Genomic DNA, 21,801 nt, shown 5'->3' with positions numbered 1-21,801 from the left:
GAACCCCCTCCCACGCCCCGAGGCCTGCCCACCCTCCTTCCTTCCTTTCAATTCCTTCTTTTGCTCGGCAGTTTGGGAATGCAGAGTCTATAAAATGGCTACAGAGTGATCAATGGTTTCAAGGACAGGGAGTAAAGGAGGAGTCAGGAGATAGGACGGAGGTTCATTTCCCTGTCAAAGTACTGCAATAAGAGGAAAAGAGAAAGACATAGCTACCTGAACTCACCATTCCTGTTCCATCCCTTAGCCACTGCATCTTGCTTCTGATGATGTCCTTATTATCAGGGAGGGGAAGGGAAAAAAAAATCCCTACTGCCTGGCGAGAGCTGGCAGGAAAAAAAAGAAGCCCCCCACCCCCACCCTAGCCTGGAGCTTTCAGTCAGCCATCCCTCAGCCCGGCAATCCCGTGCCTGTCAGGAGCACGTTATTAGCAGCCTCCTCACTACCTGGGATTGTGCTTATTTATTTCAGTCACGGACCGAGGGATTTGAGGGGAGGGGGATGTCCTTTTTCTTTTTTTTTTTTCCCTGCCGTGCTTTGAAACTCTGCAGGAGGGGAGGGGAGTGGAAGGGAGGGGAGGGAGGGGGGAGCGATGCGAACTTGGGGAGGGTCCCCGCAGGCACCCGGTGCCCCGGGCACGCCGTGCCCTCCTGCCGGGGCCGGTCACCCTCGCCCCCAGCGCTGCAGGACGCCGGCTCTGCAGAGCCAGCACATGCTCCACGCTCAGCAAGGGCTGGGGATTTTGCTGACGTTCAAAGGGCAGCAGGTTCTCATTCTGCTCTGCACATGAACAAGGATGAGTCCCCTTCCCAGTGACAGCAAAGCTCCCGGCCCAGCCCAGCGCTGCACCTGCCCGGGATGATGCTCCCCCAGCACCGGCGCCCTGCTCCCCTCTCCGCCTGTTCATCCCCTGCCTGCTGCCCCGGATTTCCCCCACTTTCTGGCCACAGCTGCACAGTTAAGAAAGCAAACACACTCGCTAAGCGTTGCTCATCGATCCGGCCACCCACCACGTCAAGGGAGAGGAGCCGGCGGTGTCTGGCGCTGGTTAGAAGAGGCGGCGGCAGCATATGGGATGTGTAGAGCCAACTGGGAACGGGGCTGAATCCTGGCGGATCCTCCAGCCGGGACACGCACGTCGACATGGTCCTGCCCATGCTGGGACAGCACACGGGGCTGCCAGCACCTGGCCGGGGCTGCCAGCACCTGGCCAAGGCCGCTCACGGCGCTGGTGGCGCAGCCCCCGCCACCATCCCGGGGCTCGGTGCCCACAGGAAGGGGCAGCCCGCAGAAGGACTGACACACCCCTGAGGACAGGAAAATGCCCCACCAATATTCCCAAAATCCCCTCTTTGGCGGCTGAGTCTGCAGGGACAGGAGAGGGCAGGTAGGAACCCTGGAGACAACGTGGGGAATGGCTGGCAGCGTGTTCTGGGCACAGGCAGGACTCTGGGGACACTGGACAGGCTGGATCCACGCACAGGATATGCTGTGAAATCTGTGCAGGAGCTCCAATCTCCTCACTTACAGCTGCAGAGGATTTAGGGTTGTGTTTGCAAGGGTTTTTTCTCCACGCCTCAAGGGCAGAAGGGCATTTAGATCTCCCGCTCCTGGCCTCTGGAGGAGTCAACATTTTTCCTGCAGCTGGAGATTTTGAGTCAGGGAACAACACGCAGCTCCTCGTGACTGCCACTTTCTGCTGGTCCTGTGCCACTCAGCAGGATCAGGGCTTAGGTGTCTTCACTTATTTATTGAAATGGGACAGACCAGAAGTGCAGGCAGGACTGAAGGGACGCTGCCCAGCATCTCTGCACTGCTGGGGCCCCACACAGCCTGCTCCAGTTCCATCAAGCCATATCCCATCACCTTTTGCACAGGCACTGACAGCCATCATTATTCCCAGAGATGGCTGACAAAAGGAGAAGTCAGGAGGCAAATGCTTATAGCTGTCCAAACTTTGGAATTCTGCCTAAGTTTCCAGTGATAGAAACACCAGGCAAGTTATTACACCCACAGGAGGGCTCTGGTTGGAAAATCCCACCTCTGACAGCCACTCTGGAGTGTGTTGTCAGTCAGGGTCCTCTCTGGGGAGAGCCCCATCTCCTGCAGCAGGTGATGGCCACGGCTTTGTGCAGCCCTGGAATGCAGATCTCACAGGTACCTCACCTGTTCAGGATGTCAGGCACAGCCAGCACAGCCTCACCAACTGATTCAAAACCTGCAAGGCCTGGGAGAGTTGGGACAGCAGAACTGACTGACAGACAGACAGACATCCTGAGTGGACATTGCTTCCCTCAGAAACTTGCACTGAAAACACAGCAATGATCAGGTTATCTCTAAGTGAAGGAAATATTAAATGAGATCTGCACTGTTGTTACCACACACACAGAGAATACAAGAGTGACCCTCTTAAGCACAAGACCAGCATTAAACCATGCACTGCATCATCCCAGTAACTCCACTGACTTAAGTCAAAGTTGCACCCTGGCAGTGCCAAGGGAAGGGGATTTGTCTGGCACATCTCACCCTGCTGCTCTAACTGGGAGTGTGGATCTGGATGAGGAGGAGGGCAATTTCTGTGGAGGACTGTTACACACGAGCAGAATGATCCCAGTTTCTCTCCTCCTGCCAGCTGTTGACCAGACCTGTCAATAAGGCTCCAATTCCACTGTTTCATTGCCTATGCCTTGTTTACACCAAGCTGATTAGAGAAGCCAACCAAGAGTTGCCAGGTTAGTTCTTGCTCCCTGCAAAGGTGCTGAAAGGCAAGAATGCCCCAAGATCAGCCAAATCTCTGAACGGGCAGCAGGCTGCACACAATCCCATCCTGCCCAGAGCGCTGGGGCAGCCGTTCTCTCTGGCACAGGGAATCTCAGAGAGAACCCAGCTGCATTTCCCTGCCAAGAAAATGCACCTCTGCTGCCTCATTGTCAATGCAAAGTGCTCTGCAGGCAGCCAGCAGGCAGGGGACCAAGCCTAGAGTCCCTGCCAGAGCAGGGGGAGCAGGGAAAAGCCACCTGTGAGCTTCTTCTGGGTCCTGTGCAGGCCCGGGAGCTGGGCTCTGATGATCCCTGTGGGCTCCTTCCAGCCCAGGATATTCTGTGACTCTCTGATTCTCCACTTCCCCACACTGGAATAAAGCATCTTCCAGGGAAGGGCAGCACGTGCTGGCTCCTGTGCCAGGTGTGCCAGGGGATGCTGCAGCCCAGCACACCCCAGACATGGAATATTCCCAGGCACACCCTGAGCTGGGTGTGAGTCACAGAGCACTGTGGGATTGTGCCACAGGCACTGCTCTGGTAGGAAAACCCACAGTGCCCAGAGGGAAACAGAGGCAGCTTCCAGTGTGTGCTGCTTGGGCACTGCAGGCTCCTGCCCTGGCATTTAGCCTGCAAACAAATGGGATTTGTACCACCTGTGTGAGCACATCCCACTGGGGAGGCAGGGACCAGGCTTTGCTCAGGTGGTTTGTCTGGGGGATCGCTCCAGAGGAAACCCCCAGGAAGAACTCCAGGATTGCTCATCAATAACAAAATGTCCCAGTCAGACTCAGCAGAGCTGTGGTCTGGTCATACTTGACCCATCACAGCCTTCAAAAATTTCTCTCTCTCTCTCCAGAATAAGGACCAAAATCAGCTGGTGTGCCCCAGTCCAGTCTGGAGTCTCCTTGTGACTGCCAATGACACCAATAATGGGCAGGAACCTCCCAGGGGAGCAGAGGAGTGAAGGCAGGGAAGGAAGGGACAGTGAATACCTCTGCAGTAGCAGTGACGGCCTAAATTACCAGATTAATGCCACTTTTCCATGTGGAATTTATTTTCTCCTCATTCCCTGCAGCTGGAGAGCCACTCCAAAGCCAAGCTGGGTATGAGCAGGGGGACACAGTATCACATCACAGTGAAACAGCAAAAATAACCTCCATCCCTGTGCCTCATCCAGCACATCTGGAGTCATGGAAATGGCACGCAGGGGACTTCACCAACATTCCCACTGCAATCCAGTCTCCAATCCAATCCTCCCAGAAGCCACCCTGCTCTCCCACCATTAGTTACAGTATTGCAGGGCAGCTTTGGGAGCAGAGCCCTGGTTTGAGACACCCAGAACACAGCCCTGGGATCCCAAACATGAAGGTTCCTTTTCCTGCAGCCTGTGAGAGCAGCACTGCAGGATTTCACCTGCCTCTCCTCTTTTCTTCCTGCTATTGTGTTACCACATCACCACTGCAATCTCCTTCAGATCTTCAAGGCCTTCCTTCCTTAATCCCACTGGAAGAGTTTTGCTCTAAACCCCTCCCTGGATGTGAGAACTTCTGCCAAAATGCTTTTTCCTCCACCCTGCTGCTGTTTTCATGAGGGGATTTCCCTTCTTTTGCTTTTCACCCTCTGCCTTCCCTCCCCAGCTACGATGCTGCACGGGACAACATCCCCCAGCCAGCAGCTCCCCACTGAAATTTCAGCTGGAATTTCCTCACTGAGGCAGCAGAGGCTGGCAGTGCCCTTTGGAGAGCCCTGCCACACGCTGGGATTTCACTGCTGCAGAAGGCAGATGTTCTTCATTCCATATCAGAGAGCACAAATATGTTCCTGCAGTCATTGTCTCTATTGAACTGCAAAGAACAGGCACCAAATCCTACAGGTTAATTAATGAGAAAGGAGGGGAATTTGTCTAACCTCTACTAGGAATTATCCAGCCTGGCTTTATAAACCAATCAGCCACGCTACAGAGCTATGAAACACCTACCTTCCTGCAGGAAAAAAAGCCCAAACCCCATGGAATGCTCTCATAATGGCCCAGTGCCTCCCTGATTAGCACAGCAATAACACAGTGCTTCGGGCTCTTGCAAAGTATTATTATTATTTATGGTACATTACAAGGGAGTTTGTTTGTTCTTTAATAGGAGATGACATATTCAGAAGCCCAGATACGAGTGTCCTCCTGAACTAACTCTGACACAAAGATAGTTTCAGTCATAAATTATAGAATCATAGAACCACAGGACTGGAACAAGTGCCTGGAATGCTTTGCTCTGATGGATGTGATTGGGATCTGGCTGTTTACCACAGCAAGGGAGAGACATCATTACCTGAGAGAGAACCAGGGGCTTCCCCTGCCCTGCCAAGGGGACACAGAGGCCACTGGCAGGGACAGACAGGGCAGCCCAAAGCTGTCTCCCCCTGCTCCAAACTGTGGGAATCCATCAAGTTAAGACCCCTTCTCCAGTCTGGATCAGTTGTATGCACACTCTGTATGCTGGCAGAAACTCGAGTTATTTCTAATTTAATGATGTGCATTGGGCATTATTAATTAATTGCAGTATTTATATTTAGCAGTCACAGTGCAAACAGCCCCCATCTGGCTGCAGGCAGAGGTGTGTGGCACACACAGCCTGCTCCATGGGGAAGGAGGAAGGGCATGGATTGGGCATGGATTGGGCATGGATTGGGCATGCCCACGCTCTCTCCAAGGGCTTCTTGTGGGATTTTACCAACAAAATGCCAGCTTCAGTTTTGGAGAGGATCAAAACAAACTGGAACTTTTACGAAAGCCCTAGTGGGAAACCACAGTTTGGAATCCTGTTTGTAAAAAGCACATTTTTTATTAAGTAACCTCTTCAGTTCACTGCCCACAGTCTGCCAGACACACAGAGGTTCCTCCCAGCCCTCTCCAGTCCATTCAGCCCTTGGGAAGGCAGGAAAACAGGCAAATCCTGGATCTGCCTCCTTTCAAAACATCTCCTTCAACATGGTCTGCATGTTGTTTACTATTCCTTCTCCTGTCACCCCCGCCTGACTGACAAGACTCCTCATGCCTCAACCCATTTGATTTGCTAATATCTCTCAACTTTTTCCATTTGCAAACCTCCCACCTCTGCTTTAATGAACCCAGGAGTCTGTTGCCAAGGAACGCTCTCTGTTGCCATGCCCTCTGCTTTAGAGGTGAAAATTAACAGCCTGCAGACAAATTAAACTCCTTGGGTGATGAGGAAAGCACCCCAGTTCAGATCCCCAAGCCCAGTAAAGTCTCTCCAGCATCCAAGTCTTCTTTATATCCATCTGTCACTAGCACTGCCCTAGTTCTGCTTATTTAGGGAAAATCCTATGGAGATTAAAAAAAGGAATAAAACTAAATTTGAAACTGAAAGGGCTTTACAAGCAGCACAATGCTCATATATAAATTCATTTCATTTGTCTACTAAGAGATCTGCAGCCAAAAAACATATATATTTTTTAAAGAAAACTAGAGATTAGCATTGCTGTTTGTGAGAAGATTGACAGGGAAACAATAAATGCTGCCCTGGGTCGTGCATTTTGAGGTCACAAGGGACTGGCAAATCCATAAACCCTGAAGCTGTGCAATTCCTTGGTGCCTGGAGGGATATTCCATGCAGGAGCAGAGGATGGAGCTTCCAGGGCCCTCAGCATGGCCTGGGGGCTCTCAGAGCCCTGCCCTCTTCCAAAACCAACACCAGACTCACACCTGAGCTCCTGCCTGTCCCAAACCAACAGCCAGACCCAAAACCCAAACTCCTGCCTGTCCCAGACCAACAGCCAGACCCACACCTGAGCTCCTGCCTGTCCCAGACCAACAGCCAGACTCACACCTGAGCTCCTGCCTGTCCCAGACCCACACCTGAGCTCCTGCCTGTCCCAAACCAACAGCCAGACTCACACCTGAGCTCCTGCCTGTCCCCTTCCCCACCCACAGTCCATTGGGATCTCACTGGAGCTGAGTGCTTTGGAGGAGGCAGGCCAGCCTGGTCCTACACCCACACACCCACACAAAGCCCTGGACAGAACAGGTTTTCTGCCATGGAAAGCACAGCAGTGAACTGGCACAGCCTGATCCAGACATGGCACAGCTCCCACTCAAACCCACGGGATTCCTGCCTCCAAAGCAACTTTACAGCTTGGCTCTCCAGCAGCAAAGCACAAGGCAAGTAGGTTGGTCCCCCAGGAGTTCTCCTCCCAGCAGGCAGGTGAGGGTTTAACAAGCAGCTGGTATTTATGGCCACAGTTGATTGGAATGCACGGAGACATCGGAGGAGCCTCTCACATTCACCCAGCACTCCTCTTGCTCTGTTATTTAATTCAAGCTGTGACCCCTGGCCCTGGATGCTGAGCTGAAGCAGCTCAGCTCCCAGCCCTGTTTTCATGGCCTCAGTCAGTCTGAGTTAGCAGGACGTGTTGGGAGCCCCAGGGGTGCAGGGAGCAGCACACAGCAGAGCAGGGGGGGCTCCTGGAGCAGCCCAACCTCAGCTCTCCAAGTGAGGAGTGTCCAGTGGTGGACAGCCAGGACAATGAGGAGTGTTTTGACCAGGATGAGGTACATTCAGTCCCTACATGCCCATTTTTCCAGTGTGCCTGGGTCAGGTCAATCTCAAGGCTTCCAGTGCCCTCCTACACATTTCCCTCCCTGCTCCCCTGTGCCTGCCCTCAGCTGTGCCAGCCAGGGCACATCTGGGCAAGAGAAACAGGAGAGGAAAGGAGCAGCTGAGACCAGCCCCAGCCTCACCAGGAGAACTTATTGAGCTGGGGCATCATCTGCATGGATGCTCCATCAGCCTAAGGAAACCTCTTTGCTGAGCCTCTCTATCAACTGGAACTATTCCCTTTTAGGGCCAGGAACACTTCCCAAAGAAATGCTCTCTTTCAATACTTCAGGCTGCTAAAGCATCGTGAGGCTTCCCTTCTGAGAGAGCCTTGCCTTGAGTCACCCTCTGGAATCAAAAGCAAAGCAAAGAGATTTTCTCTTCCCCACTCACCATGTGCAGAGGGATGTGATACACAGCACTGCAGACCCAGGGCTGTGGCTCTCCAAACCACTCAATGTGCTGCTTTCACTCCCAGCTACTTTTCCAGACCCCTCCAAATCCCACAGTCCCCTCCTCAGATTTCCACGGGTCCTCTCTACTGGGCTCAATCTGCAAATGAAAGTCTCAATCTTGCCTCCCTTTTAAAAGAATATAAAATTCACTTTCTGACACTGCCTTCTTAAAGCTCTCACCCCTGCTCCCTCCCCTCGGCCCACAACTCCTTGCTGGTGTCCTTTGAAATTGGTACAACTCATCTGCCTACAACAATTACTGCCTGGATGCTTTCATTCCAAATGAAACCAGCTGCCTCTTGGGCCTGTTTGATTCCAGCAGGGGGAACAGGCCATGGGCTCCAGGGGTGTGGAGCTTCCAGCAGAGGGAACAGGCCATGGGCTCCAGGAATCTTGAGATTCCAGCAGGGGGAACAGGCCATGGGCTCCAGGGGTGTGGAGATTCCAGCAGAAAGAACAGGCCATGGGCTCCAGGATTGTGGAGATTCCAGCAGAAAGAACAGGCCATGGGCTCCAGGATTGTGAAGATTCCAGCAGGGGGAACAGGCCATGGGCTCCAGGGGTGTGGAGATTCCAGCAGAGGGAACAGGCCATGAGTTTCAGGAGGCTGGAGATTCCAGCAGAGGGAGTCAGGAGATTCCAGCAGAAGGAGCAGGCCATGGGCTCCAGGACTGTGGAGATTCCAGCAGAAAGAACAGGCCATGGGCTCCAGGAATCTGGAGATTCCAACAGAGGGAACAGACCATGGGCTCCAGGATTGTGGAGATTCCAGCAGGGGGAACAGGCCATGGGCTCCAGGAATCTGGAGATTCCAACAGAGGGAACAGACCACGGGCTCCAGGATTGTGGCGATTCCAGCAGGGAGAACAGGCCATGGGCTCCAGGAGGCTGAGGCCTGCTGGGTGAGGGGAAGGGCTTTGGTGTGCTCAGTGCACTGTGGCTAACACGAGCAGACAGGCACACCCAGCAGCAGCCAAAGGTGTCCCCAGGAAGCCATCCCACAGCAGGGATGCCATCCCATAGCAGGGATGCTCAACACAAAGTGCGGGGTGTAAAACACGGGCAGGGATCACCCAACAGCTTCCAGAGCGTTTCAATCTGAGGCCATGCACCAGCCGAGGTCTCCAGGTGTAGGAAAGGCATTTTGTGCTGTTCCTGTGAGCCAGTGAAGGCTTCCTAAAGACAAGGAAAGCCCCATATCTCTCGTGAGGAGGACACCAAGGCTGTCCCTATGACAACGTGATGGAAGAGAGGAAGTTCAAAGCTAGGGAGTCTAGCTGGCTCACAGAGTGACGTGGCTCCTTGTTTATCTATTGAGAATTTGTTTCTTTCTTATGACCAATGGGCAGTGAATGTGTCTGTTAAGTAAATGTAAATATATTGAAAAACTCTAAAAGCAACATGTTGCTATAATAAATCCCTCTTATTCACCTTCTGATGGAGTCTTGGTGCTTTGCACTGTGTCACACTCTATAGTGACATCCAGGAGCAGTCAGATCCCAGGAGCAGTTCTAAAACCACCCCGGAGAAACGAAGGGGTTAAACCCAGCGTTGGGACTGCCTGGCAAGCCTTGGTGGATTCCTTCATTAAACACATCCCCGAGCGCAAACGAAGCCATAAATATGTGGCATTCTCTCCCTCTAGTGGCTGGCGGCTTGGAAACGAAGGGGCTGGAACCTGACCCTGCAATCAGTGGGAACCAAGGGGGCTGTCCCGGGCTGCCTGTCCCCCAGAGCCAGCCCAGAAAAGGGGTCACACCCTCTGCCATTGTCACCCCTCAGCACTGCGAGGGGCTGCAGTTCCCCCTGCTTTCAGCAGGCACCTGTGGGTGACTGCCCCAGTCACTCCCCTGCCTGTCTGGATTCCCTGCAGTGTCCCCACCTCACCAGGCTGCTCCTTGTTCATGCCCCACTGCCAGGAACACACCAGAGCTACTCGGAATTACTGTCACCGTGTCACCATGTCACCCCACAGCAGCCAGGCTGCCAGCTCTGCTCACTCCTTACAACACTCTGAGCTTGTAGGAAAGCACGAGACACAAAAGGCACCCAGAGAGGCACAGAGACATCAGTGAGACAAACCAGGGAGTAACTCAGTATGACACACGAGGAACAGCTCCCCGATAAACTGCTTCTGAAGGATTTTAAACAAACACCAAGATCTGCACCACACCCAAAGTTCCCAGATTTGGTGATGTGGTTACTCCAGTTATGGGAGAGCTGGGACTTGTTCCCACATAAGCCTTCCTCTGAGGACAGCTAGCAGGGTCCAGGACCTTAATTTGCAATAATGAGGGCTGGTTTTAGGAGGACAGCATCCTTGGAAGGAAGACAACAACATCAAAACCAGTTCAACACAGCTCCTTTCCACTAACTGCAATACAGCTCTACCATTTCATGTATTTTAGCTAAAAATCCCAAGGCTGTTTGTCCACAATGCACCATTACATCACCACAGAAATTGTGAGTGAATATCCTCACCAACAGCAGAAACCTTCTCACAGAAGGCCAGGAAGAAGGGAAGAAAGAGGAGATGGATGCTGTCCAAGCAAGGTGGTGGGTTTGATTCAAAGATAACACTTGCAAATATTCTCTGCAGCTTTTCCAGGCTGGCATGGCAGTCAGAAACACACCTGAGTGTTTTCAACAGCCTCAGGAAAAGAGGGGGAGTTTGAAGTGGGAAGGCCTCGAGCTTGACACAAACAGGAAAAAAATTCCAGAAGGAAAATACATCGAGAAGGAAAAAAAACATCCAGAAGGAAAACCTGTTCTGATCTCACGTGGGAAAGGTTACCAGAGCTTCCCACACCCCCTGTGGCTCTCTGGCCATGGTTCCAGGCACTGCTCTCCCACTACCCCCGGGGGACGTGCTGTGACAAGCCTGGCAGGGGCCTCTGTGAAATCAGATCCCCAGTTTGACCACAGGCACTCCAGTGTGATTTTTGAAGTGGATGCAAACCAGGATACATCCACCCAAGCAGTGCCTGCACGAACCAGAGAGGCAAGCAGGCATTCAAAACCACAATTACACCCAAATCCCATTAAACCACATTTAATCCAAATCCCATTAAACTGTGTCGGCCTCTTCCTGCCTCTCCTTCCCTGCTCCTCATGATCCATGAGTCGGGATGCCTCTGGTTTCTGCCTTCCAAAACTGTCCCTCACCATTTGGTACTTGGATTGGCAGTGGAGCTTGTAATTAGGTCCCAAATGTGGCACCACATCAGTGCTGACTACAAGGGATTACACAGAGGTAAAGACTTTAAGAGCTCGTGTGATGTGAAGTCTGAACACCATCCATCGCCTTCTGGAGTGCTAAATATACCCATATTTTACTATTTACTTGTCTGCTTAGCTATCTCAGGAGCAGTCTGTGGCAGTCCCTAAAGAAGGCACTTTTCTATCTATATATAATGTGCTTAGCAATTTTTGCCACTGAAGTTGCACAGATATATTCCACACGGAGCTTTTCATCCTTAGAAACTTCATCATGGGAAAAATCCACGCTGCACTAATCTTGCCAGGTTCTTAGAAAGGGATGCTGGCAGGCAGGATGAGTGTCCTAACACCCCCAAGCCTGCAATTCCTGTAAACTGCCAGTTTGAACCGCCTTAAGAATATGGCATGAGAAATAACTGATACAGGCAGCCATTGGAAATTTCCCTGCCTTCCACCTACCAGAATAGATTTTGTGGTTTACCCTCAAGTTGCACAAAATACAGATGGACATACAGTCCCTCAACAAAGAAAGAAATCAAGATTTTTTGCATAAGGCTGCAAATCAGGTGTTGAGATTTTCCCCCAAAGCTCAAGCTGCTGCAAACACAAGCAGCTCACGTGGCTAAAGACAATCCCTGAGACTCCTTCAAGTCTCAGCTGTGAAAAAACCAAGCCAGAATCCAAGAGGTGCTGAGATAAATGATGGGAGCGTGGCCCTTGCCTGCTTGCACTCTGCCAGATGGGCCCTATAATGGCATTTGAAATCCATGAAAAGCACAACACGAGCTGTGCCCGAGGCTGGAAATGCAGCCAGCAAATTCCCCTGCCTGGTGCTGATCCAAGCACTCCACTGCCATCTCCCACCTGCATCTGCTGGGGTGGGGTTATTTTGGAAAGGAGTGGGTTTGAAATGTACAGAATTGTTGCTAAAACACAATTTTTCTTAACTAAGCTGTGTTGTAAGGAGATAAAAATAGCCCACTGGGGAGAGCAGACTTACTGTGGAGGATCCCAAAAATATCCTGTGTGAAGGGAAAGGTGTGAATGCATGTTCTCAAAAAGGAATGTGTGGCTTATGCTTTACTCTGCTTCCACTACCCAGCCATATGTTGGCTGCTGGGTTCTATTAATAACCTCAGTTATTTACATTAATATCCCACTTGGTGTCTGGCTGAGCACAACTCTGGGTTCAGGAATCCTTGATGTTGGTACCTCCAATTTATAGGAACGCTCAGATGTCAGCTCTGCCAGAAAGGGAATTTGATGGAGTCTCCTGCATTAAGAACACACTGATCCTGATGTCTCAGGTTTGGCTTTTCTGTTTTTCACATTCTGTGCTGCTTTAGTGTGGGGTCTGGGCTTCACGTGAGGGGATGGTGAGCTCTGTGCACAGAGCAGGGAGACAAAACAATTCATTCCCCAGCTGGGGACCAATGACAAATGATCCAAATCTCAGCACCAAGAGCACAAACACCGTGGGCTGGAAAGAGAAAAACAAGCAGGGTGGGACTGCATGGGCTAAAGCTGGAATGGGACAATGAACTGCAAGATGCAAATGGAGCAGAACTGATCAAAGTGAGAGAGCCCATGACCAGTCAGGGATTTTTGTGACCATTTTGCTTCATCTTGGGTGCAGCCCTGGCTGGGCTCTTGTGCTGCCCAAGGTGCATCCATTGAGGAGATCCTTTTAATAAATCTCTACTTTATTCTTTAACTCCATCTAGTCTCAGTTCTAGGGCAGCCTCCACAAGGCATCAATCCCATGCAGTTCATGGAGAGGAAGGAGGGACGGGCTTCCTCTGTGCCTCTAACTGACTCTAATCCCGCACTAATACATGGGCATTTTTGTCATAAAGGCACAGAAAACTCATACAGAACCTCCAGCTGGCCCTGTACTCCTCACATTCAGAACAGCAAGCCTGGATTTGATGTTTAGGCTCAACCCTTGTGGCCTGCCAGTTGTTGCTCCATTCACAGCCACATTCTTTCATTCCTTACTGGATGCCAGCCTCTGTTTCCTGCTGGTACATAAAATTCCCAGAATATTTTGGACTTGATGGCTACAAAAAAAACAAATGCATGGAGAGGGAAAATGGCTCCTTATGAGCTGTCCCCACAGAATGAGTTTTTTCTTTTACTGTTCTCCCCCTCCCTTCACTTTTCTTGTATTTCAGTGTTATTTTTAACACCATTAACAGCTCTGTTCCCCCACCCCTGATGAGGCCAACCCCTGGGACACGCCAGGAGTTCTCTGCCCCATTAACTCTGAGCCCACACAAACCAGCCCAGGCAGAGGGGCTGAGCTTTAGTGCTCTTCAAGCATTCACTTCTTTGTAATAATTTTAATGTTCAATCCTGTAAGAGATTTTGCACTCCAGTCATTTTCCACTCATTTGCAGGAATTACAATATCCCCTTTCTCTTTCACAGAAACAGAGCTGGCTGTTGAGGGCTGCCATTCATGGCAGCCCACAGAAAACCCTACAATAGATTAAGCCCCAAAGTAAAGAGCTCTCAAACATCCATTGTGCCCCAGCCAGAACAGAGCTGATCACTAAATTGTGGCTTTTGCACAAAACACTCACATACATTAAAGCTGCCTTTGTTTGTGGAGGGTTTATTTTGTTTATTTTCTTAAATGAGCTTTCTGAAGAAAATTTTCACCTGAAAGCAAAGTGTGGAGACTTGATTACAGTTCAGAGCCTTAAAACTTTCTGATTTTTCTATTTGAGCTTTCACTTTCAAAAAGAAGGGAGAAACTTCCAGATAGCAGAATGAAAACAAAAATTTGTTGTAAATCTGGCTTTCTGACCAAAAACCACAATGGAAAATCTCCAAACAGCCCTTAAGGAAATCATTCAGCAAAAGCCTGGATGACCATTGGTCAGTTCCTGCAGGGTTAATGATGAATAAAGAGGTGAAAATGGGCAGATGTCTTGTTGGACACTGTGGTGCCACTGCCTCCAGCAGGAGTTTTACATTTGGATGTACTGCAAAGCCCCAAAATGCTGCATTGCTCACCCAGTGGCTCTTGGCTCAGCAATCCAGGCTGGGCAGTGGTGCCAGCAGGGACATTCCCTAGGGAATAGCTCCAGCAGCACTCCCAATGCCTGGCAGTGCCAGTGCCAGTGCCAGAGGTGCATGGGTCTGACCCACCGAGGTGCCTGCACAGCTCCCTGAGCATCAGCTCCGGGACTGGAGCTGCTCTCAGCACACTGGCAGGAACAACAGGGCCATTTATCCTTGAGAAAATTCCCATTTATTTTTTTGCCCACCTGCTTTATCTGTTCCCTGAAGGAGGTTAGTGCTTTCTGGAGTTCAGGATTACTGAACCCTGCAAACTCGGGCTATGTGAAGCTTGCTGGGAAAGCACCTCCGCTATATTCATACAGTCCACTGAAACACAGGCTGGCAGCACATTAAATTGCTTCTCCCACTGAGTCTGCTAATTGTCTGTGCTTTTAAAAGTTACCAGTGAATTTAGAGTTGGCTAGAGATGCTCATTTAATCAGCCCCAGCCTCCAAAGCAGGTACTGGATAAGCAGCCCCAGCAGAAGCCTCCCTGCACTCTTCACTGATCAGGGCTGTGAGAGACCAACCCCCATGGGCAGCAGAGCCCAGCCAGGCCCTTCCTCACCCCTGCCACTGCCCTCAGAAGCCCAGCCACCCCTCCTGAGGGCAAACCCCTCCTCAGGGACCGGGCACAGCCCCTGCAGTGCTGCTGGACAGGCAGATGTGCCCCCAGAGCTCTCCAGCCCCACCTGGGCACAGAAACTGGCACTGGGGCATCTGCTCAGGAGGCAGCAGCACTGCCATCACAGAGAGGCTGCCATCTGTACACCTCTGAGTGCCATCCCCTCTGAGGTTCCCAGAATAAACCACTGCTTCCTCACCCTTTTAGAAGCAGTTTTCCTTAGCACACCCCACTCCCCCTGCCCAGTGCAGTGACACCAGCTGGGAGCTGCTGCTCCTGTTGGGCTGGGCACAGTGGGAAGAGCTGACTGTGAATCTTCACCCAAAGCCTCTGCTCTCTCCCCAAGAGCTCAGCATTTAGTGTCAAGCCTCAACGTTCAACTTCCAGGCTGAAAACACATCCCACAATCCAAACTCTGAGGCAAGCTTCGGGAATCCCAAAGCATCCCTGGGCTCCCAGTGCCTCTCCCACTGTGATCTGTTCTTCTGGAGCTGCTCTTCCAGAGCTGAGAGGTGCCTTTAACAAAGCACATCCTAACAAAGCAACAAATCCTTCTCCTTCAACGAGGCTTTTGCTCCTATTCCCAGATGTGCATTCATGTGCATCTCCTGCCTGCTTTGGAAATCCCAGCTGGAACTGCATGCCAGAACAGTTAGAAGATTCATAAACTGATATGGTGGGAGGGAAAAAAGCTTTATCTGTCCATGAAAGCTGCCTGAATGTCTCTGAGACAATGAAACAGCAGGACAAATACCTCAAATGCAAGCATTTCTCCAGTTCCAAAAAACTGGAGTCTTCAAACAACAGGTTGGACTGGATGACCTTAAAGGTCCTTCCAAGCTCAGCAGTTCTGTAATTTTGTGATTCTAGTGATTCTATCCACACCCTGTGCCCCCTCCACATTCCAACAAACCAAGGCACTGATACATCCTTGCACAGGAAGGAAAGCAGGTAAACAAAGGAATTTATGCAGCATTTTCCCCTGCCAGTCACGTCTTTCATCTGCCCACCCTGAGCCAAGTTCAACACCTTCTTTTTTAATAGCAAATAATTAATCCAACCACACTGAGTAGAAATTAAAATGACACATAAAACATGAAAGCCATAAAATGCTTTCCAAATATCCTTTTGCCCTCTCATTTTGCATTTCATTTAGAGGCTGGTGTACTGACTGAGCCCATCTCTCTGTGCTCACTACTGAAATCACACTGGCAGCTCCTCACAGCAAGCACGGGGCATTTTTCAGCAGCCATTTAGCCAGCTGGCTCTGGTATTCACAGCAGTATGACCAATCCACTAAAGCAGACTTCAAAGTATTCAACACTTAAAATCAAACAGAGGCTTTAGGAGTGTTGGGTTTGGGGCCTGGGTGGTAAATGTAACACAAAAGCTGACAATACACTTCAATTACTGCTATGTGATGCTAAATTGCCAAGATCAAGAGAAGCAGTGCCAGCACAAGTGCAAGGAAATAATTAGCATTTAATATTTCATCAAAACGTTGAATTTTTAAACATTGGAGCTGTCAGTTTTTTTTTTCATTATTATTATTAGTTTTAATTATTTAGCTGGTTTTACAGAGTCCTTGAGAATGGGTGCCAGTGCCTCAGGTGGCTCTGATGCCAACTGCTCACCAAGGGATGCCACACACGGTGCTTTTCAAGGTGCCAGCTATCAGGGAGCTGTTTAATTAAAACCTCTGCTCATGATTCACCCATGAGGAGAAGCACCTTCCCCTGGGAGCTCACACCCCCCTGGGAGAAGCCCAGTCTTTCTTCAGGCAGCAAGGACAGCTCTGTCCCACGCCTGCCTTGGGTTTGGTGCTCTCTGCACACAGGTGGGGGTTCCCTGAATACACCCTGGGCATTCCAGCACTGCTGCCAGCACAGACACCTCCTGATGGAGGCCACAGCCAGCCCAGGGGCACAGACACAGCCAGGCTGTGCTGCTGCTGCAGTGCCAGCAGTCCCTGGGCACCCAGGGCAGCCCCAGGCACAGCCCATGGGCTCTGGGGAAGGGAAGTCTCACATCAGCCCTCACTTTCCTTCCCTCACCCCAGGACAACACATCCCCCCTTCCACATGGAGTCCTTCCCACCTCCCCAGGAGCCAGAGGGATGCAGAGGCACAGTACTGCTCACTGCCCTCTCTCCCCAGCAACATCACAGCTCTGGGAGCACAGAGAGAAAAACAAGGATGGCACTTCATGGGCTGGAGCTGTAATTGGACAGCAGAGTTCACCCTGACCTGGCTCTGCCTGACAAAAAGGCTTTTTATAACTGTGACGTGCACATGCAGCAGGAGCACACACACCTGCCAGGCCCACTCAGACCTGCAGGGGCAGTGAGCAGGGAGCAGGATCATCCCTTCCCTGCAGTCAGAGCATGGATGGCACGCAGGGAACAAACCCCAACCTCTGCAAGCCATTCCCACTCTCACTTCCCTGTCTCTGCTCTGCCCTTTAGCATCCCAACACAACGGCACAGGAGCTTTACAACAAGACAAGCTGGCAAATCCTGCATAAATACCCTGCCAAAACTGTGACTTGTAGCACCAAGCCTTGACTAAAAGCATCTCAGGACCTGCTTGTGTGCAGCAGAACAAAGCCAGCGTGTTCCATGACTCTCTGTACCCGGCTGGGGCTGGCATGGGACGTGCCTCCCAAACAGTACTGCCAGGATTAAACACAATTTTAATCCTTCTCGTGCTGCCACTTCCACAAGCACAGATTTCAATGGCTCCCCACACCAAGAGCTTGTGAGGGTTTTCAGAGCCCACTGCACCGAGCAGCCAGCAGTTCACCTGGAAACCAGGACATGCAATCGGATTCTTGTTTTCCCAGCTTCTAAGAAATAGATGGGGAAGCTAATATTAGCTCTTCCAGGAATAGTTAGGTGGCTAAAAAGAGAACAAAGGTGATAAAACAGCCTGTCTGTGCAGCTGCAGGTTTTATTCCTCCAGCCTGTCTGTTGTTGGCTTCAAGAGCCTTCAGCTGTCACTTGCTGGAGGGCCTGGGCAGAGCCCTTGGGTCAGCCTGTGACACCCAGTGGCAGAGGGGACAGCAGTGATGCACATCATCCAAAGCTGATACACTGCTGCCTTTGGGCCTTCTCCAAATTAGATAAGGAAGGAAGAACCTCTGGCCAGCTCCAGTGGCTCTTCCTAACTCACCTCCTTCCTGACCACACAGCACTGCAGGCCCAGGTGGGGAGCAGTGGGGTGGAACTCTCTGTGTTCCCCTCACTGCAAACCCCCAGAGGGTTCAGGAACTGAACGTGCATTTGCAGATTTTCTGCTGCCCAAAGAGACAAAGGTGGGTTTGAGCCAGAGCCCAGCAGCCCCCAGAGCTGCAGTGGGACCCTGAGCTCCAGGGTCATCTCTGGGCTACCAGGTGGGTTTGGCTCCTGCCATCCCCTTTTCCTCATTTCTGCTCCCACCACACAGTCCTGAACATGGGATCCCTGGGATGGAATTACTGCTACCCTTTCTGTACAGCCATTTCTTTAATTTTTAAACTGTAAATCACCTGATGGTTCAGTGTTCACTCTCGGTTCACCTTGGCCAGGAGAGGGAAAGACCCAAACTCCACAACAAATGGGAATGAAGTGGATCCACTCCTGCTTTGCAAAGGCCCTGCTACAACTAGGTTAGAACATCAAAAACCACCAGTGAAATTTCCTCCTGGATGCTTCATTTTCAAGAAGCTGGATAACAGTAGGGAACTGCATAATTGCATAATTTGGTTCCATTTTCATGACTGCATTCTGCCTTTTTGGGCTGCCACCAGGCCTGGCTTTAATGCTTTGCAAATTACACAGAAATAGTCATAAAGTGTACTGAACTACTAAAGGACTTTATTTCCCTTTTTCTCAGAAACAAAAGTTGGACTTGATGAACCTGGAGGCTTTTTCTAACCTGAATGATTCCATGAAAGGCTTGACACATTGTGGCCCTATTAAGCCCATCTTGAATGTGCCTGCTTGGATGACTGTAATTACAGGAATTTAGGAGGGTGCTTTGTTTCACCAGCTAAAAAACCAGAGAGCTAGAGGAAATGGCAAATGAAAGACCACTAGACACAAAGAAGATTTCCAGGAACCACATGAGAGAGTGTGAGGAACTGCTGTTTGTGGAAAGGGATGATTTTAACGATGACAGAAACAGTCATTAACCAAAGGACATCCAACAGGAGCACAAGGAATATTTGGGGATCCCATTAGATGGGAGGTGTGCTCCTGGCTTGGCACCCAGGCAGGATCTGTCCCCTTGTCTGCAGAGCCCAGCTCTATCCTGTATCCATGGCCATATCCTATATCCATGGACATATCCTATATCCATAGCCATATCCTATATCCATGGCCCTGCTCTGTCCTATATCCATAGCCATCCCCTATATCCATAGCCATCCCCTATATCCATAGCCATCCCCTATATCCATAGCCATCCCCTATATCCATAGCCATCCCCTATATCCATAGCCATCCCCTATATCCATAGCCATCCCCTATATCCATAGCCATCCCCTATATCCATAGCCATCCCCTATATCCATAGCCATCCCCTATATCCATAGCCATCCCCTATATCCATAGCCATCCCCTATATCCATAGCCATCCCCTATATCCATAGCCATCCCCTATATCCATAGCCATCCCCTATATCCATAGCCATCCCCTATATCCATAGCCATCCCCTATATCCATAGCCATCCCCTATATCCATAGCCATCCCCTATATCCATAGCCATCCCCTATATCCATAGCCATCCCCTATATCCATAGCCATCCCCTATATCCATAGCCATCCCCTATATCCATAGCCATCCCCTATATCCATAGCCATCCCCTATATCCATAGCCATCCCCTATATCCATAGCCATCCCCTATATCCATAGCCATCCCCTATATCCATAGCCATCCCCTATATCCATAGCCATCCCCTATATCCATAGCCATCCCCTATATCCATAGCCATCCCCTATATCCATAGCCATCCCCTATATCCATAGCCATCCCCTATATCCATAGCCATCCCCTATATCCATAGCCATACCCTATATCCATGGCTATATCCTATATCCATGGCCATCTCCTATATCCATGGCCATATCCTATATCCATGGCCCTGCTCTGTCCTATATCCATAGCAATACCCTATATCCATGGCCATATCCTATATCCATGGCAATATCCTATATCCATGGCCATATCCCATATCCATGGACCTGCTCTGTTCCATATCCATGGTCATATCCTATATCCATGGCCATATCCCATATTCATGGCCATGCTCTGTCCTATATCCATGGCCACACTCTATCCTAACATCCATGCACAGTGAGCCAGGAGAGGAAACCACACTGTGAGCAAGGTGGGCTCACTCCACAGCACATTCTGAATTTCTCAAAGTGCTCTGTCCCTCATTCCCCCAAAAGCAGCCAAGGAAGGCAACACCACAGAGCAGAATGTGGATATCACCCCCCAGAAACCCCAGCAGCAGCTTCCAGTGCTTCAGTGTTTATGGAGAGTAACAGCACCCCAGCTCTGGGATGCTGCCCTGACCTCAGCCCCAGGAACAGCAGAGGCTACACAGGCAGGGCTGGCATTTGGGGAAAGGCACCTTTGTTCAGCAACACAAGCCTGGCTTCACTCATTTCTGTATCCCTGCAAACTGCACAATTCTGCGGGGGAAGGATGTGGATTTTCCCAGATGGGCCCCAAAATTCAAAATCCACGCCCTGGCCCAATTCCTGCATAACCCTCCCATGCAGACAGAGAACATCTGCCTGCACGGCTCTGGGAGCTAATCACTATTACACAAGAAAGGAGCTTTTTGGGTGGATTTTTCCCTTGCTGATTTGGACAGCTGACAGCAATAACAGCTTGTCACTGCTGCATCCTCCCTGCAATGGGAGCAGGCCTGGGAATCCCACAAGAGATGTGTGGATGTGATCCTGTGATGAGTGTCTGATTTGGATCAGCAATCAGCGAGGTACCTCGGTGCCCTGGTGCACATCACTCCTCCCAACAACCCTCTGCATCTATCAGCAGCATCTGCTGCTAATAAATAAGGAGAAGCCAAGCTATCAGCTCGCTGCTATTTTTGGATGAGAAGCTTGTTTTGAAAGCAGAGGAAATTTCCAGCCTTCACCAAGGCCTTTCACCTTCTTTATGTGGGAAACTACCTGCTGCACATTCCCACCAGGCATGCACTCACATACAGAGTCGTTAAATTACCTGAAACGCTATTAGCTTCATTTCCAAATCAGAAGCTGCCAGAGAGAGAAAAGAGGTTCTAAATTAACATTAGCCACAAGTGGGACATAAACCCCACTCAGTGCTGCCAAGCTGGTGAGAGACAGATGAGCCATCAGCTGGTGGTGCAGAAGGGCACTGAGCAGTGAAGGAAAATCCTTTTTCCCATGCCACTGAAGCTGGGGGAGTGAAGCCACACATGCTGGGATGTGGGCAACAAGAGTCTGCCCAGCCCCTGCCCTGCCAGTCCTGTGGAAACCCTGAGCTCAGATAACAAGCAGCACTGAGGGTCAAAAAATCTGATATCTGCTGTCTTTATGGACAGATTTGCAAGAAAATAGGGAGCTCTCTTACCCCTGCAAGGTGTTCCACAGCCCAATGCCAAACCAGCACTTCTGCCACATTCCTCAGGGCTGAAAACTAATAGTGGCAACTCCTCAGGGTCCAAAAATAATAGTGGCTGCAGACTGGAGCTGAAGGCAGGCAGAGGGATCTCTCCTGTGATGAACACAGCACCTTGCCTTGTGGTACATCTAGTCCTGACACTTTTGTCTGACTAATCCATAAAAGATATCAAGGGCCTCAAGCAAACCCACAGATCTTCAGTAATTCTCCGCCTCACAATCGAAATCTCAGTCTGGTTATTTGAGTCTTTCACCAGCACAGGGTGTTCCCAGCAGAGTTCTGCCAGCACCTGACTCTGCCTGGGGGTCTCGGTATGACAGGTTTTGAAGCCTGGCTCAAGTCATGGATCCCCTAAAACTCCTGTATTTCCCAAGTGCTAATTTTTAATTCCTTTCTCTCAAGTGC

General features: G+C 50.6%; 1 protein-coding gene across 5 annotated transcripts in view; it reads right to left on the bottom strand.

The window, feature by feature from the left end:
* The window catches only part of ARHGEF9 (Cdc42 guanine nucleotide exchange factor 9), a 170,670-nt gene that overhangs the window by 125,914 nt on the left and 22,955 nt on the right, over positions 1–21,801 (bottom strand). For 2 of the 5 annotated variants that reach the window (XM_031063379.1, XM_031063381.1), the window contains exon 1: positions 227–245. The exons of 1 other annotated variant lie outside the window; for it this stretch is intronic. In XM_031063379.1, coding sequence (XP_030919239.1) covers positions 227–229 — 3 coding nt within the window. In that variant the 5' untranslated portion in view covers positions 230–245. Of the gene's footprint in view, positions 1–216; positions 308–21,801 lie in introns of those variants that run through there. 2 more of the 5 variants (XM_005428719.2, XM_031063384.1) reach the window with 2 other exon arrangements.

The sequence above is a fragment of the Geospiza fortis genome, unplaced genomic scaffold (genome assembly GCF_000277835.1).
Source record: "Geospiza fortis unplaced genomic scaffold, GeoFor_1.0 scaffold117, whole genome shotgun sequence".
NCBI classification, from domain to species: domain Eukaryota; kingdom Metazoa; phylum Chordata; class Aves; order Passeriformes; family Thraupidae; genus Geospiza; species Geospiza fortis.
The sequence above is the reverse complement of the archived record's forward strand: the minus strand, read 5'-3'. Positions and strand labels throughout refer to the sequence as shown.